General features: G+C 32.8%; 1 protein-coding gene across 2 annotated transcripts in view; it reads right to left on the bottom strand.

Moving 5' to 3' along the window:
• Positions 1 to 4,875: 4,875 nt before the first annotated feature.
• The window catches only part of USP38 (ubiquitin specific peptidase 38), a 32,041-nt gene continuing 18,068 nt past the window's right edge, over positions 4,876 to 18,848 (bottom strand). For both annotated transcript variants that reach the window (XM_036098837.2, XM_036098838.2), the window contains 4 exons: positions 16,747 to 16,840; positions 14,241 to 14,347; positions 11,705 to 13,067; positions 4,876 to 6,590 (listed from right to left, as the gene is read on the bottom strand). In XM_036098837.2, the coding sequence (XP_035954730.1) occupies positions 6,429 to 6,590; positions 11,705 to 13,067; positions 14,241 to 14,347; positions 16,747 to 16,840 (1,726 nt within the window). In that variant the 3' untranslated portion in view covers positions 4,876 to 6,428. The remainder of the gene's footprint in view (positions 6,591 to 11,704; positions 13,068 to 14,240; positions 14,348 to 16,746; positions 16,841 to 18,848) is intronic.

The following is an 18,848-nucleotide window of genomic DNA, read 5'->3' as shown; positions in this document are numbered from 1 at the left end:
GAATAAATAAAATCTTTAAAAAAAAAAAAAAGAAAATTTAGATATTTATACTATCGAGCTTTCTAAGCCATGATTTATTTGGGTCTTCTTTAATTTTCTAAATGTTTTGTAGTATTCTGTGTGGAGGTCTTTATACATCTATTGTTAGGTTTCTAAAAAATGGACTTTTTAATATTACTGCATATGTTATCATTATTAAATTTTATATTCTAATACTTGTTCCTGATGTATAGATATACACTTAAATTTTATATATTGGCTTTGTATTCAGGGAACTTGTTAAACTTATTAATTCTAAAAGTTTATATGTAAGTTATATGTGACATTCTTATATTATTTTGGATTTTCTATGTAAATAAGTGACTGGCTCTCACAGGGTATAGCTTGCCAAACCCTACTCTAGTCCATGTTTATACTTCTTTTCCTGGAAGGGAGTCTCTTGTCTTTACGGTGTGTGCTAGATGCATGGTGGATGCAGCAGGAGATCTAAATTGCTGCTCATGGGCACAGTGTGAGTCTTGAGCTTTTCCAAAGCTGTTCCTCCATTCCTGGATATTCTGTAAATTGAGTCACTGGTGCGAAATCTATTCCCAGTATTCTTCATTCATTTATGTAGATCCAAGTTTCCATCTGGTATCATTTTCCCTCAGCCCGAAGAATTTTAACATATCATCTAGTGCAAACTTCAAGGAAAAATTCTTTTGTAAGTATCTATTTCATCTTCATTTTGAATGACATTTTCACAGATACAGTGAATATTCACAGGTTCACAATTTTTTTTCTTTCTGTGCTTTTTAGATCTGAGTCATTCCATTGCCTTTTAGCTTGCTTACTTTCTTATAAGACTGTTTTTCTTCTGTGTTTTCAGGGGTCACTATTTTTTTTTTCTTATAAAGTGTTCTAGTAAATATTTTTGGCTTTGCAGGCCATACAGTCTCTGTCACAACTACTCAACTCTGCCTTTGTAGTGTGAAAACAGCCACAGACAATAGGTAAACAAGTAGGTGTGGCAGTGTTCCTATAAAACTTTATTTATGAAAAACATGGAGGCAGGATAGATTTGGCTTGAGGGTTGTATATAGTTTGCTGACCTTTTTGTATGTAATGTGTTCTGTTTCTTTGGCTGCTTTTAAGAATTTCTTTGTCATTGTGTTTAAGTAATTTGATTATGATGTCATCATGTGATTCCATGGTATTCTGCTAGGGTTGAGTTTCTTGAATTTTCCACTTCTTTCTTCATTGTGTTCATGTTTTTCTTTACATTCTTTTAAGCTCTTAGTTTGTCAATTCCCTTTCATAATTTCTGAATCTGTTTGTATTGTCTTTTCCCCCCTGGATATATTTTCCCCCTTTGAATGCCTGATAAGTTTTTACCAGATGCTGAAATTTTACTTTCTTAAATGCTAGGTTTATTGTACTCCTTTAAAAAGTGTTTAGTTTGTACGACAATTAAATTACTCACAGATGAGTGTGACTGTTTCAAGTCCTGCTTTTAATCTTTGTTGGGTGTAAATGATCAGCCTTTACTCTATGACTAATTTCACTCCACTACTAGGCCATGGCCTTTTCAAGGCAAAAGCAGTAAGACACAATCCAGGATAAAATGGGAGACTAATCAGTTTGGGAGTGTAGTATGAGAAGACTTAAGCACAGTAAAAGGTTAGCAGAAATTAGTCAACAGAAAGCAGGGAGGGGAAAGTAGAGTAAGGGAAATGGTATGCTCTACTGAGACTTGCATGTACAAAAGCCTAGAGATGACAAGTACATGATGTTTGAATAAGAACTATGCAAGATCCAATATGACTGAGGGAGGCCAGAAGGGGAAAAATGGAAGAAGTTAGGCAAGTAAGCAGAATTAAACTGGCTTAGCAAATGAGTTTGCTAAGAACCATGTTTGTCAACCATTTAGATCATTACTTACAGGTTTTAACAAAGCAGATCTCACTTTATGTTTTTATTTTTTTGGAATCATATTTGAAGGGCACAAGGAGAAGTGAAACATTATAGAAATTTTGTTTCAAAAAATTTATTGGGCAAGGCTTTATTAATATGTAATTTGCGTAAGTCTTTAGCTCACATTTTTCTCCCACTTGTTATTATCTTTCCATTAGAATACTGACTCTGGAGTTCTTAAGACTTTGGTTAAAATCTCAAGTCTTAGTTTTAAAAATCTCAATTTTTTATTTTTTAGCTGCATGATTTTGAGCAAGTTCCTTAGTAAGATTTTATTGATCTGTAATGGGGTTAGAGAGAGCAAAGTTATGAGCAAAAAGACATAGAAATATCAACCAGTCTCCTGCACATGGTAGACAGTCAATATACTAGTTATCTTGGATAAAAGCCCTAGGAAAAAACTCCTTTTCTAGCCCAGAAGTTCTCAACCAATGCTGCACATCAAAATCACATGAAGAACTTCAAAAAATATTGATGTGTGGTCCCCACATAATTTAATTGGTCTGGGGTGAGGCCTGGATATGCTCTTATTTTTTATAAACTCTCTGAGTGATTTTAACATGAATGCAAAGTTGAAAACTGCTGATCTAGCTAGGGAAGGCTTTTTCATCTCTCTGAAATCAACGTGTGTGTGTATGTACGTTGTGTGTGTGTGTGTGTGTGTGTGTGTGTGTGTGTGTCTAGCACACAAAGCAAAATGTGAAAACATGAGATCTATTAAGAGAAAAACAACTGCAGGCCATAACTGACACTGATGAGTGCTGGCAACACACTTGGCTGACTTCTTAGATTCTATTTTTAATGTCAAATCCACACTGGTTATATAACATTGGGGCTGAAGGTTTTACATAACAAATCCCTTTGAATCTGTAAAACCCAGGTTGTTGATTTTATAAAAATCTTTATTTCATGTCTTTAAAAATTAGTTCTATAGTGATTTCTTTTTATAAGGGAGCTGCAGTTTCTTTACAAGATAGTGCTTTAAAAAAAAAAAGCCGTTTATTTTAAATCTTTGTTTTTTTTTTAAATCCCCCATTCATTTTGAGATTCACTCACTCCTATAAAGAATTCTTTAAGAAAATTAACTTAGTAATAACAAAATAAGGCTAACAATATGATGGTATGTGACAGTTTGGTAAATACTTAAGAATGTATATATGGAGCAACTTATATTTTAGATTTATTTTTTAAGCTTCCTTAAGACAATTTTTAATTTAAATTTGCTAGCTGTTGCACTTTAAGCGCTCATATTACATTACCCAAGGTTTAGCCTTACTCCCTCAGATGACGTTACTGAGTTGTTAATAGAAGTCAGTTAACACTTCTCATGTTTTTATAAAATGTAAATAACTTATCCTTCTTTACTTCAGCAATAGTTTTAGAAATCTAAACTCAGAGAAAAGCAGAGGATGAAAGGATATAGAAAGTATAGCATTCATATGACAAAGATACTATACATAAATGTACGGTATTATTTCCTCTGAAATAGTCACTTAAAAAGCTCTCTTTGTATTGAGTATATTATGTGAAGTGCACAATCACAGGAAAAAGATATACTGGGAATTAAGAACTGGAACAAAGTACACAACATCAAAATGGTGATTTCCATTAACATCTGTGTAGTGGACAGACTATGCCAATTTTGTTTTTCTTCAACTGTGTTGCATACACAAGAAGCATTCAACCCCTTCATATAGGAGGGTAGCAAAAGTTTTTAAAGAGGTAGTATATGAAAAGACAACTACTTTTGTAAATAACATTATCATAAAGAGAGTAGAACTAATTGAGAAGGAACGTTACAGATTTCAGCTTAAAACTTAGTTTTGAAATATTTTTTGTTCTTTCTAGATTTGAGTTAATAGTAGGCTTTTTTGAACCTGTTATAAGGATCCCCAATACCTCTAGACATCATGAGGAATCTTTATTTCTACATCCAAAGGATTCTTCTGGAGTCTTAAGGTATGGAGACAAAAATCAGGGATCTTAAGCCCAATGCCGCTCTTTCTCTTGATTATTCAGCTGGAAGAGAGATGGTGGGAAGAAGCTTGAACAAAGAATGAATTAGATTCTGTTCTCCAACTTGAACTATGTAAATGTCATGAGTCAGAGCTGCATAGGCACCTGCTTAGTGAATGGATTATAAGGGCTTGCATGAGTGACCACATTATATATATTTTCTTCTTTGCATATCTCTCTGAAGAAAAATTCTGTTTTTCTCAATGTGTCAATAAAGATCTTTGAAAGGAACAGACTTAGATATCCAATTTTTCATTTTTGTTGGTGATGGGGCCTAATGTGCTCTTTTGAGGAGCACTGAGCAGCTTCATTTGAACTGATGACCTTGGAATGAACTAAAGAGAAGCAGCAATAGTACCCTAGCAGAGTCAGACCTTACAGAATCTGTAAGAGGCAAAAACCTCTCTATAAGAGGTTAGGAATGTGAGAAATGGAGCCTCTGGTTATTCTAGTTTCAAGTTTCAAGTTCATTTATATAAATACTTTAAATTCAGCAAATGATTGTTATTATAGTTTTAATCTGAAAAGGAAGTCTTTAAGTCTTTGCTACTGGTATGAAATTATTATCTGAATAGTTCCAGTATTATTCTATAACTAGAATTCCATCTTTTTATCATTTTGAAAATTCAGTATGTATTACTTTGACAGATAAAAATCCTTGAATGATTTGGTATTCATAGATAAACCCATGTGTAGGTCTGTCTTTAAGAAAGTTCCCAGGAACACCTGAGCCCAATATTAATGTACCAGGTATTAAATGACTTTACCAATTTCAATAAATGCTAACACTGATATAATCTGATAATAAATCATTAATTACACAGGGGATAACTGAATACCTAGAGTAGCTTAGCAATACACTATTAAGACAAGAGGAAGCACACAGGAAAGACAGTGTGATAAAAATTTGTTTCATTCATTTATAGAAAAGACAAATCTCAATCAATTCTGCAAAGAATTTCCACTTTTAATCCAATCAGTTTTCCTAATCTTCCCGGTGACTGGAAACGAGTTAGGAGTAGGACACAGTGGAATGAAGATGAGGAGTTCTGTTTTTAACTATGACTGTTAAAAGCTTGGGAAAAAGATAAACTCCAAATCACCAAAGAACACTCTTTCCTTAAAATGTTTTCAAAATAAATATGAGACCGATTTCAGAACAATGTACAACCATGGATAAGTTAAAACTTTCAGGAAACGGGACAACCGGGATAACTCCTAGAATACATATAATCAAGACCCAGGAGAACTGACTTGTTTCCCACTCCCTGGTAAAAGAAAATGCGGGATGGTAGGGTCTGACATTTCACCATTTTATCTGAAACTATGAAACAGAAACAACTGTGCAAAGCACAAGATTCAAATAAAAAAAAACCAAACAAATGTCCAACGCTAAAAATATGCAATTGATGTTTAATAATCTGAGGATTAAGTAACAAAATCAAAAAAGATTTTTTACTTGCCTAGGCTCATTTCCTCTGAATTCTTCTATGATTTAAAAATAATCTATCACACTTATTGATTTAGAACCATTGGATTTTACTTCAGGAAAATCTAATATCTTTCAAAAAGTTATAATTTTAATGTTAGCACAAAAAAATTACTTCCTAACATTTCATTTTTAAAAAACTTTTCCGCAGCCAAAGATTCCTATTTTTGAATTACAGTACTGCAAGGCACATACAGAACTCACCTCCTTCAAAACACACAGAAGATATACTCCCTGAAATAGAATTTAAAAATCCTTAAACAATTAGAAATACTACAAAGTTAGCAATATTTTAGGTAAAAATGTTCCTACAGGATCATGCACCTTTCTTAAAATCAGTTCAGCATATATGTATAAATAATCCTTTTTTAAAACATTTTGTACTTGAAATGCGGATACAGTGATGCTGAAGATAGCACTAAACAAAAACCTGAAAAGTACTATAGCCTAATAAATTTTATGTTATTGCCTTCATTAGAGACTGTATTATCTTTAGCATTTTAAAAGATTTGAATTTAATAATGGGGTACTATGCATGAAATAAAGGATTTTTTTTTCTTTTTAACCAGTATTTCCATCATTTCTAGCATCAATTCTTTTATAAAAGATGCTAAATGAATTATATTTTTTTGTTTAGTAAACTGAGGACAAGACCATTTAAATGCCTCTGCTAAATTTAATGCAGCTTAATTAGGGACCGGGTACACATTTTCCTCTGAAAATTTTTGGTCAAGCATGTCTAACCATAAAAGCAAATGGAATTTTAAGAGGTAGATTTTTTTCCCATGATGCATTTGTTAATAAATGTATTGTCAAGAAAATAAAAACAAGCACTGAGTGTGTTTTCTTAAAGTACAGGGTCTAATGAAAAGAAAAATAAAAGATAGGTATGATATTTGTTACAGTCTGACATTTTAACAGTCATAGTATTAGATGTTTTGTGACCAGTGCATTTTGGATTCTCTCAGGATCAAAATACGAGTCTGCCAACTGTATTAAATCCTCCTCCACCCCCTCCACCAGTTGGTCCACAGCTTCCTGGTGGGTCATTGTCATCAAATCCATTGGGACGAAATGAACAGGAGGCAGATGCAGCTTGTAGGGCCCGGGCTCGAGCGTTCAACTCTTGTTCCTAAAATAAAAAAGAATTTTTATAAATTAAAACCCTAATGGGTTTTAATGGATGAGTATATCATCTACATAAATATTTTAAAACTGACTTAATTCTTAATAAGCATCCCTCAAATCTCAGTAATTTAAAGAATATTGACTACACTAATCCTTACCAAATCTTACTAAAGTACATAATCACAGATAGAGCAAGTAATACAGAGAGCAAAATCCTGGTGTAACTCTACAGAATGACAGATCCTAAAGCCCGTTCTTTTTCAATACTTCAGTTTGCGGAAGAGAATATTGAAGTCCCATATCCTAAAATTCCTCTACAGGAACACTATAGTTCGTGTAAATACTCATCAACACACAGAGGAACAGATTTCCTTTCTAATACACAGAATGTAGAATTTAAAGGTTATGACAATGGGTCATCTACTCTTTATCCAGTGGGACTATTTTGTATGTGGGTGATACAGTAAAAGGTATAAATAATGAAAGAAGGCTGAATGCTGCCTACCCTTTCCTCAGAATCCTTCTCAGTAAATTAAGGTAGGATTTCAGTAACATTGCTAAGGAAAATGGTGCCTATCTCCTTACAGTATTACTTACAACGTTTCCCTACCAGATTATCAGAACTTTTATCAGGAACCAGTCATACCGGTCTACGGGCCAGACACATATTAGGTGCTCAATAAATATTAATGATCTCAGATTAGAACACTATTAGCTACTTAGCTTCAGAAGGAGCAAATGTAAATAAATAATGGCGAATTCATTTGGCAAGGTGTCAAACTGCATTCTAAAACTGGTACAAACTCCTTGGAAGAAAATGTAAAATACTCTGGCATGTACCCATTTTTCTGGGAAAGGTTCTATAACTTTCAAATGACGTGCCAATTAGGTCTAAAAGCTACTCTTATAATTTGTTAGGCATAATCATCCGACGAACTTTAAAAACACACTTAACAGTAATCATAAAAACTATACTATTTCCAATTTTCAACTAAAAGCCCAGTTACTTTGCTCCAACTGACAAGGTAGTGTTATTTTATAATTTCTAGCTAAATTTTTTTAGCTAACTATTCTCCCCTCTTCACAAGATGCCCAATTTTTATTATGGAGTAAAAAGCCAAGCTTACTTGGACATCTATTTCTCACATTATGAATACCTTATTTCTCAGTAACATACAGTGACAGCTGTGCAATTGCTAATACAAAAAAATGATCAAGAATCACATATTTTTATAGCTGAATGTGACCTTAGATAAGAAATCCTTGTAACAGAATGGCCTAATTAGCCAGTCTCAGGCAGGTTTAAAACTTAATTTGCAAGATACTTCTCAAAAACTTTTTAATTTACTGTGCTGGTTCCTTTGTATAATGTTTTTTAAGATATAATCTATTTTTTAATCTGTAAAATTAAAGTAAGAATTAAAATAGAACTAAAATTTTTAGTTTTATAGATAGAAAATAAAAGCTATAAAAGCTATAGGTATGTATGTAAGAAATAGACACAAAAATGAGAAACAAAATCCTCATTGCTCTAGCTCTATAACCTGTTAAACTATCCAAACAAGCAACGAAAATGACTCTGTATCTAAGACTGGTTTCAGATATAGATCATGTTCCCTAATGAAATAAATAAAACTGAATATGCAAGGTAGAGTTCAAGAAGTTCTGCTCCCAAAAGATATGGCAAATTTTGTTAGAAAGGAACTCCCCCCCAGAAGCAGTGTTAAAGGACACACACAATATAAAATTAAGTCTATTGCTTCTAAGACGCATGAAAGCTACATTGTATTTCAAGACAGCTTCCCAAGAAAGGAATATTCCTTTTTTGCTTTTTATCTACTTATATAAATGTATGGCTGACAGAGAAAAATGTATGATATCCTATTTTCAGAAGACAAGCTTAATGGATGAAGCGGGGAAAACTGCTTCTCATTTTACTTCTTTTAATACAGATGTATAATGTCAAAAATTATGATTCTCATAGTGTATATAATTTATATCCCAATTTTATATCAAGTATTAAAATTAATCCTTATTTCAGTAGTGGACTATAGGCCTGGAGTTACTGTTGCTTTGGGACAAATAACTTGCAGAATATTTAGATCTCTCATTTAAGTAAATATGTTAACATTAAATTAATCCATCTTTTATTTTTCTTTAAACTACACAGATATATTATGTATACTTTTCTGTATGTACGATGAAGAAAAATATTAAGACATTAAACTATCACCTCCTCCAAAGAAACAAAGGAAAGAAACCAAACAAGAAAGGACAGAAGCTCTGTCTGTAGTTGATGTGGGACACGTGGGGATAGGTGGTGATCTTCACAGTGCGGTGCTGGTGCTACTCACACCAGCTTTCTCTCTCTGGATCCTACCCAAAGCATAATTTTGGCGTCCAGACACTAAAATAATACAGACATTCCTTATGCAAGTTGGACTGAAGGGAAAGAAAGAAATGAAGAAAAAGCCCTTCCCAAAATTTACTTTGAGATCCACAATCTGCACTGCTGTCCTATGTGTCAGGCTATGATACACAGCAGAAAATGGTTTGGTCACATGGGAATTTTTGCCGACTTTTCAAAATCACTAATCTCACCAGTTCCAGAAAGAGCAAGAGTTTCTTTCTAACACAGGTCAATCTAGATATGATTTTAGTAAAATTTAAAAATGGAATCCCCAAAACAGCTTGTTAAAATTATACAAGATGAATTTCTAATTTGATTACGAAGAATTAAAAAAGAAAGTAGCTACCCTGATATGTACTATGATGGTAAATTCATTTGCAGTACTACTCAAGAGCAAAGGAACTCAAAATGTTCACTCCACATCCTTACTTTTACTAAAATTTGGTTAAGTTTTTGCAACTGTTTTATAAAGAGGTTTAAAGCTATATCTTAAAACTAAAGTTGTATTCTTTTTTTTTTTTTTTTTAGATTTTATTTATTTATTTGACAGAGAGAGACACAGCGAGAAGGGAACACAAGCAGGGGGAGTGGGAGAGGGAGAAGCAGGCTTCCCGCCGAGCAGGGAGCCCGATGCGGGGCTTGATCCCAGGACCCTGGGACCATGACCTGAGCTGAAGGCAGACACTTAACGACTGAGCCACCCAGGTGCCCCCAAAGTTGTATTCTTGACATAGCAATCTATTTTAAAGCATTACTATGAAATGAGCACAAATTTTGAACTATACCTCAAAAATGTAAAAACAAAAACGAAAATAGGAATGAAAACATATGTATACATATATGTGTGTGTGTGTATATATATATATGCTCCATGTATTCAAAACAATATAGTCTCTTAACACAACTTAAAATACCAGAATGATTCAGTTAAATTGTATGAGAACCATTACAATTCAAACCTCAACATGAATCAATTACATTATTGTATTTAAAAGTAAGTAATACAAAGTATAAATGTACTTAAGTTTTTAAGTAAGAGTTGAGTATTTATTATCATAATTTGCTTCAAAAAGGTAGTTTGGTAATAAGCATTGATTTAATAGCCGGTCTTAATACAGGAACATAAATATCTTATTGTAAAATTTGGCAGTATCTTTTTTACATTCAATAACTTGCCAATCTGAGACTTCAGACAGAATTTAGAACAACTGCAAGCACTGAAAAACTGAATTAACAAAGTACATAATGCTTTCCTTTATAGTGACAACGGGCCTTAAAACAATAATGAAAAGAACGGCTTATCACACTCAGATATTGTAAATATTGTAATGGGGTAAATAGTTAAGAAAGAGAAAATCATTTGGGGGAAGGCTGTAATAAAGTAGTTGTTATGGTTACAAGAGCTTTTGGCAATCCAATCACAGAAATAAAGCAGTTCCTCATCTTTTTAAAACCCATGTCTCTCTCCTTTGATAAATATACTATTTTACCCAATCACTGATATATAATCTGCATATTTTCACAAGTCAATATTGTACTAGGCCTTATTATCTGTATCTTATATCACAGAAATTTTCTATTTTAACCTAACCCTCTTGCCCTTACTCCTCCTTTCTAATCTTCAAGAATCATGATTATTAATATCTGGTGCTTATTTAATATCTAGCAAGAAGGATATGGTTGAATACATCTTGTTACCTAAATCATAAGCCTTCTGACTGGATGTAAGAATCTTTGGTGGTGAATCTGGTTTAATAAATATTGTTTCTATTTTTTTTTTTCCTGAAAAATACATTATTTTTGTGTTACTCTAGAACATTGCCACACTCCTTTAACAATGTATCATGTATCATTATTTGAGTATTTTATAGTACGGTAAATTTGAAAACTTTTGAGAAAATTTCCTTCTAAAAATCAGTACTATAGTGACCCATTTCTTCTCTTAATCTGTATCTTTCAGCTTTGTGATTTTCAAACACAAAATTTTTAGAACTTACTTATGTAAACTCATAAAGTCACTTGGACTATACAGTTAATACACCTACAATTTCACTGATAATTTAGTGTTGGTTTTTATGCTATTAGCAAGTTGGCAGGTTTCAGAGAAAAATACTTGCAGCAAGATCTAGCTCATATGAAACCTTTGTTCCATGGCTTTTATTTACTAATTGTTCTATTAGCTTCTTGGTTTTATTGCTCAGTTCCTTAAAGAATACAAATATGCATTTTTAAATATATTCTACCTTTCAATGTCCTTTATCTTATCCACCTGAATGTTAATAAGTGCCCTTAAAATATCTGTAAAATAGTCTAGAATGGAATAAACACCAAATTCAGTAACTGTTTCCCCTGGTAGGTGGGACTAAAGAGGAGAGGGAAGACACTTTCCATTTTACTAAGCTTCCTATATTTCTGTACGGAATGATTTGATAATGATCACATCTTTTGTAATTAAAAACAAGTGAGGTCTTTTATACTGCATCTAATTGCAACTTTCCATAATTAATTCATAACACTAGAAAGTAAGATAATTTATATAGGCTGAACCCATTTCATATAAACCCAGACTCAAATTTCAGAATTGCCACTCTTAAATTTCCTTCAAAATGCAGAAGTTGGATTTCAAAATTAGGGTATTCATTTAACCACTGTTAAACCAATTGTTTAAATATTTTCCACAAATGATGAAGTTTTTATTTCCAACTTACCTGTAAATATAGTTTATTGTCTTTTGTTATAGCATCCATAAGTTCTTTCTGTAGAGGTGGGTCTCCATTTACCCACAGTCCACTGGTTGAACTGTTACCACTTAAACTGTTGGTGCTATTCTGTTTTTTATACAAAAGCACATAAGCTGTGTCCTTTGGAAACCTACTTGTAATTTTCTGGACTGACTGAAATGAAGTAAATGTCACTCTGCTGTCATTAAATAAAAACCATTCTTTTGACATTTCCTTATTTTCTAAATCCTGCTCAATAACTGCACCGGGACTATTTCTCCCCAGTAAATGACTCTGGGAGGATGCTAATGCCAGAGTTTCAGACTGATGGCACATCTGGTATGAGGACTCTGTACCTGTGATGTTTCTGGCATAAGAATAGTAATGCCCACTTTCAGAGGATATACCAGAGTGAACGACAACAGAACTTAATAGATATGGCACCAATCTGGAGCAGCAAGTTTCTTCAGTTCCAGAAGGCTTTAATTTTTTAGCTAGGTTCTCACTAATATCAGTGAAGTCAACATCTATAGACCAGCTTTCTGACAATGAAGAGAAAGAAGTAGTTCTTTTAACTGGCAACTCCAAAACCAGTGGCAGTGACACGTTGTCTAAAATTTTTCTTCTCACATGATACTTTTGATCATATGAAAATCTCAGGAGAGTAAGAATAAGGTACTCAGGCTCCTCCGTGATTTGCATAGTTTTCTCGGCATTCTGCAAAGAGGCACAGTTTTCACAATAATACTGGTTGTCGCCAGTAAGAATCTCTGGAGCCAAAAAATAATTTAGTAAGTCAGTTACTGAAGGTGTGCTTCCACCTCCTGGTTTCTGAGGTACATCTTTATTAACAAGAATCCTGCTAGATTCACTGGGGACACAGGTGTTTTCAGTACAGCAAAACTCATCAGAAGGACTGCCTAACATTCTTTCATTCATAGCTGAGTCACAAACAAAGGCAGCTTTTGCTGGATTATAAACTCCTGGTTCTTCTGAAGGACCGGGTATATCGGCTTGCATTAGACCACCATCTGGTGTATTGGGTGATGATGCTGGATCTTGAAAGGACATGTTTTCGATAGAAGAGGAAGGACAAAAGGCCAGTGAAAGATCGGTAAAGGCTTCCACTTTTTGTGAGGTACTCCTGCAGTTCAAACAACATATGTGAGTTCGTAGTTTTCCTCCAAACATTTTTTCTATTAAAGTCTTCTCACCATCACTTGTGCAAGGGCTCTCTGTTAGTACAGCTGCCTTATTGGCTATTTCCTGCAAAGAAGTTTCATTGCACCCCAGACTTTCAGAAGGCTTGTGTGAGGACTGAACTTTCAAGATCTTTTCTTCTTCATGTAGCCTGCAGGAGAGTATATACCATTATATCGCTACTTCACTTACGTTTCAATGTCATTGCTATTTAAAAATATTGGTGGCTTATATAAACAGCCAAATTATTTTTATCAAATATAAGATTTAATTTTAAAAAATCCAGTTTTTCCTCTTTTAAAATAAGAGGAATATTGAACAATTTGAGAATGTAAATTAGAAGTGAGGGGCTATCACGACTCTATAGACTCATTCTTTCTTCATACTGTTATTTTATAGCACTTATTACATGATAGTAAGTGATTATCTTATGTCCGCTAATAATCTTATATATCTTTGTCTGCCTGACATCTCATAGAAAGCCTGGTACAAAGAAGCCACTCGACATGTCCTTAGCTGATTGCACATGTTAAGTTCAACTAACTTTACTAGTCATCCACGTAATAGAAGGGAGGCAAAGATCTGGAGAAGATAGAGGTTTTATTAATTAAGTAGTAAGGACACAATAAAATATACCAAACTCATCTAATTATGCACTGATCTAAAGGAGCAACTATTAAATTTTTTGGTCTCCAGACCCCGTTATACTCTTTAAAAGTAACTGAGGAAAATTGAGGAACCCAACAGCTTTAATTCATGTGGTTATATCCATCAATATTTACTGTATTCAAAAACTAAGAATAAAATAATACATTTGAAAACAATAATAAACCCACTACGTGTTAATATTAATAACATTCATTATGAAAAAGTTATATTTTCTAAAACCAAAAAATTTAGTGAGAAGAATGGCATTGTTTTACATTTTGCAAATATTTCAAGTATCTGGCTTAACAGAAGACAGCTGGATCCTCATAGCTGTTCTGCATTCAATCTATTGTGATATGTTGTTCTGGATGAAGCATATGAAGAAAATCTGGCCTTGATTACATATACACAGATATACAGTTAGAAAAGGGAAGACCCCTGAAAATGTTTTGGAACCCCTAGGGGGTCTTTGTACCACACTCCGAGAACAGCTGGTCCAAAGTAAGAAAATAAAAAAAAGACACCAAATTAAAAACAAAGAACACTTAAATATATACAGTAAATGCAAGGTATTTTAAAGATTAACATTTGAAATATGTTTTTAAAGGCACAAACAATATGCCACAGTGTTATGAAAGAAAACAATTCAAATCATAACTTTCAAAATACTTTTTACCTGTCTAGCAGAAACCTGAGGTATTCAGAACAGTCTTGCTGTGATCTGGGGGTAAACCATGGAGGTCTAGAAGCCTCAAAGAATACCCGAGGTGCATATGCTTCTCTCTTGATATCAGCAGAGAAAATACAAGGAAATGATTCTCACACCATGAATCAAATAACTGAAATCTTAATTTACAATGTTTAATAAAGATTAATTAAAATTACATTGCACTTAACCCTACTACAAAGTACCAGAAATGGGGACAGATAAAATTAGAAATAAATTTAGGTAAGCTTCAGTCATAACTTCTCATTCTGCAGATAAGAATTAACATCTAGAGAAACATGTTACTTGCCCAAGGTTATACAGCTAAAGTAGTGCCAGAGGGAGTCCACATTAGAACCTAGGTCTCTCGAACACTTAATATAATGCTACTGGCATTATCTCTCTATAACAGTCATATGCTTGCATCCATAATTTTTTGGAAATTATAAGGAAAAGACAGGCTGAAGAGTATGTATTTTAGATAAAATAACGAGGGGGAGTACTGTATAGGGCCATGCATATCTACTTTAAGTGAAAATTTCTTTGACTAGGTACACATTTCATAAATGCACAGAATGTAAGTATATTGTTTAGGGTCCTTGCTGATTTTTTTTTGGTGTGGAGGAGGCTTAGTGAAGTGGTTGCTCACTGACTTCGAAGCAATCTTGGTTCAAATCCTAGATTTTGCAACAACAAAAAGGAACTGAAAAGGCATCTGAAAAGATGTGATTATAACTTGAAAACTTAGAATTCTCCTGACATTTTGAATATTTGTGGTATATAACAGAGTCCTCAGTTAAGAAAAATTTTATCAAAATAGGGGTGTTGATAGCATTCTGAAGGAAGGAACTTTAACATACCAATTGAGCATGAGCTCTAGAGTCATTTGGTTCATACCCCAATTTGCCACTTGTTTGCATGACCCTGAAAAGCAGGTAATGTAAACCCAGTTTCTTCATCTCTAAAATGGGGATACTACCTTATTAGTTCATAGATTGTTTTTGAGGATTAAGAAATAATACATGTAAACTACTTAGGATAGAAGCTAGGCAAATTTAAATGCTCAATAAATGTTAGCTTTCTCAATTATAAGAAAAAAAGCCTTTTCAGTTATATAGGGAAATCTATCTACCTAAAACAATCCTTGTTAGCTTGCTATCAGACAAGGTCTCAACTGTGACATAACTTTCATTAGGTTCTCTTGTGAATTCCTTTCTTCTTTCCTTGGGAGCATGGAACCCTCCTATAGTTTTTTTCTAACAGTTCTGATTCAGTAAGGTAATATAGTATATATAATGTATTTATATCTACATTAACACACATAGATACATATACATTTTATATAGTATATGGTAAATATAGACTAGTGATAAAGCAAGTACAGAAATCAATTTACTAGGAAAACAATGTTTGGCAGTTGGAGGGAAGAGATTTCATCTCCCTTGGTCCTGAGATGTTAAATTTAATTTGTGAACATATTTTCCTCAGAAAGAGAATAATTATCTCTTTTTAATTTATCTTCAGAAAGAGAAAATTATCTGAGTATATTACTACTTATAGGCTATCACTCATATGTTAATTTTTTCCATTTAAGAAGTTATACTTGAGCTATTTCACAGCATATAGATAGAAACAAGGCATTCTTATCAACTCAATCCCACTAAAGCTATCTTCTCTTCTGACTCTCCCACCTACTCCTTTAGAACTCTGTAAAAGTAAGACAATCAGAGTAAAACCAGAAAATAATAATATACATTATTTATAAGTGATATTTATATTATTCATACGTACTGCTCAAAACTTAAGAGTTCCTTGAGCATAAGAATTCCCTTCCCCTTTGAATGTTTATCAGACTCTACATTGTATTTCTCAATAATTGTCTCTTGAATGAATATTTACTATATATGACTTTCTTGCCAGCAGCATAAATTCATTTTCTTGGATTAATTTGTGGACATAAAAGATCATCATAAAATTTTAAGCCTTAGAACTTAACAGATAAAGTTGTTTATCTGTTAACTTCTAGAGCTTAAAATTTTGGTCACAATGAGAATGAGAGGGCACATATATAAGAAATAGGAGAAAAAAGAAGCCAATGTGCCACAAGATTATTTTAATTGTTTATTATTGTGAAAAATCTATCAATTTAGTATCTACAAGCTATTAAAGATGCATTTAAAAAGATTTCTTCATGAAGAAGCTTATTTATCAGGGGAGAAAATCAGCTTTTATCTATAATAATTAGAACAAAGGGTCAGCATAATATTCATCTACAAGAATGGAAAACAGGGGGAAGAAATAAAAACTTAGAGCATATCCTGATTTTAGGCAGAATCTCTTTAAGCATATCTAAGTGGATTTGTTGTGCTGCGTCAAATATGTATTATTTAAAAAAGATTCACCAAGTTTGGTATAATGTGAAGTTTAAAGAATATTATCAATGAACTTAACACATACATACTACACACACACTCACCTGTGTATGAGCCAAAAAGGCGAAGAGATGCTGTAATTTTTTCATTAATGAATTGCACCCATTTAGATTTAAAGATAATACTTGTCTCCTGAAACTGAAAGAGAATAAAACAGTGATTCTTGTATACATGTACATACATACACACATGCATTTTTTTAAAAGCTAAAAGGAAGTTAGTTCAAGAACTTGTTATCTTCAAAGTAAAACGTCACTCACCTGATGGCCCTTTACCTAGCAGATTTACTACTTACAATGTAGTGAAGAAGGAAGGGAAGAATGGCGATAAACAAAACAGTTACTAGGGGACCAGGCAACGGCCTATGTGCTGTCACATATTATTCCTATTTTCTGGATTAGCAAATAGAAATGGATTAAGCTATTAATTAATGACTTAAATAAGCAACTTTTAAATTCTTTCACACACCTGCATGAAATAAAAAATATATTGTCAACAAAACATACTATAACGTTAGAGTGATTTTAAGACTATGGTACAAGTACAGGATGGGAAAAGGATAAATTATTCAAACAAGAGAATAGGAACAATTCAGTATCCATTTGGAAAAAAATGGAATTAAATAAAATTTTACATTACTACAAATGCCACACAGGAGTAATGAGATAATGTAAAATAGAAAACTACTGAAGTATTTAAAAGAAAAAAGGGGGGGGAATGTCGAGGGGGAAGCCTTCCTACAATTCAGACACTACAAATGAGAAATAGCAGATTTCACTATATAAAATAAAAAATTACAAATGAAACACTCTACAAATTTGAATCACACTAACAGGAAGAGAGCATGTAATGAAGGATTATCATCCAGCGTATATAAAAATCAATATGAAAAAGCAAAAAAACTCAATAGAAAGGTGCACAAAAGAAAGAACACGTTATTTAGAAACCAAACACAAATGAACAAAGAAAAATACAGAGAGAAAACTGTAATGGTCAGCAATATTGCAAATTAAAGCAAAAAGATGTTTTCCCCCGATTAGAAAAAATTTCAAAGACTACTAAAGGTATGGGGTCACAGGTACAATTACATATTAGTATACAAGTTCAAATGCTACAGTCTTTCTGGAGAGCAATTTGGCATACCCCTTTCAAAGCAAATCCTCTACATCCGCATATGGGCAGAGAGACGTTAATTATGAGCAAAACAACCTAATGTTCATCAACAGGTGTATGGTTAAATAAAATATAGTACATCTATTTATTCAGAATGACAGTTCTGTCACTACCCTATCATGGGAATACTTCCAACACGAATCATTAAAAGATAAAAGCAAGTGCTGGAAAAACCATATAAATAAGACTATAAATATTTTTTAAAAACAATGTATTTTTTCTTGTTCTAGATAAAATCTTATAACTGTAAAAAAATGATCTGAAACAAGGCACACAAAACTGTTAACAAATTACTTTTGCAAATGGGGATGTCTGATTAAAAAAATTTTTTTATGTCTGATTTTTATTTCATATACTTCTAAATTTATTTTTTTAAACCACAAAGAATTCACATATTACCAAAGAAATAAAATATGCTATGTGCTTATTCTTAGATAGTATCGTTGGCTTATTCAATAAGATGACTCTTTGAATTGCTGTTGCTAGTTACAATTGCTTTGGGTCTCTCCTTTCACTATCATCTGGCTGGACTAGATGACATCTGGTGGTGACATACAGATTTGAATTTAGTTTCATGCTTAGTATCACTTGTGTCTAAGTGTACACATTTTTTTTTTTTTAAATTAAAAATCTCAAATACAAACAAATAAAAAAAAATAAAACACTGTGCCAAACAAAAAAACACCTTAGTGTTGACAGTATATTCTGGGTCCAGAAAATAAAATAAATCTAACTCTTCATCTTTTAGTTTATGATTCTAGGTAGGCATAAAAACTTACAAAGCCATGGAACTCAATTTGTAAAGACCTTTGGTCAAGTTCCATAAATACTCTCCTGGCGATGAAGAGAAAAATCCAACCATGTTGTTGTCCTTAGGAAAAGTTTATCATTATTTTGTACTTTTACAGATAGCAATCACATAGCTAACAACTTCTGATTTTATATTTGCTTGGCTGCAAAAGAAAATGAATTT

Source organism: Halichoerus grypus, chromosome 3, assembly GCF_964656455.1.
Source record: "Halichoerus grypus chromosome 3, mHalGry1.hap1.1, whole genome shotgun sequence".
Classification (NCBI taxonomy): domain Eukaryota; kingdom Metazoa; phylum Chordata; class Mammalia; order Carnivora; family Phocidae; genus Halichoerus; species Halichoerus grypus.
The sequence above is the reverse complement of the archived record's forward strand: the minus strand, read 5'-3'. Positions and strand labels throughout refer to the sequence as shown.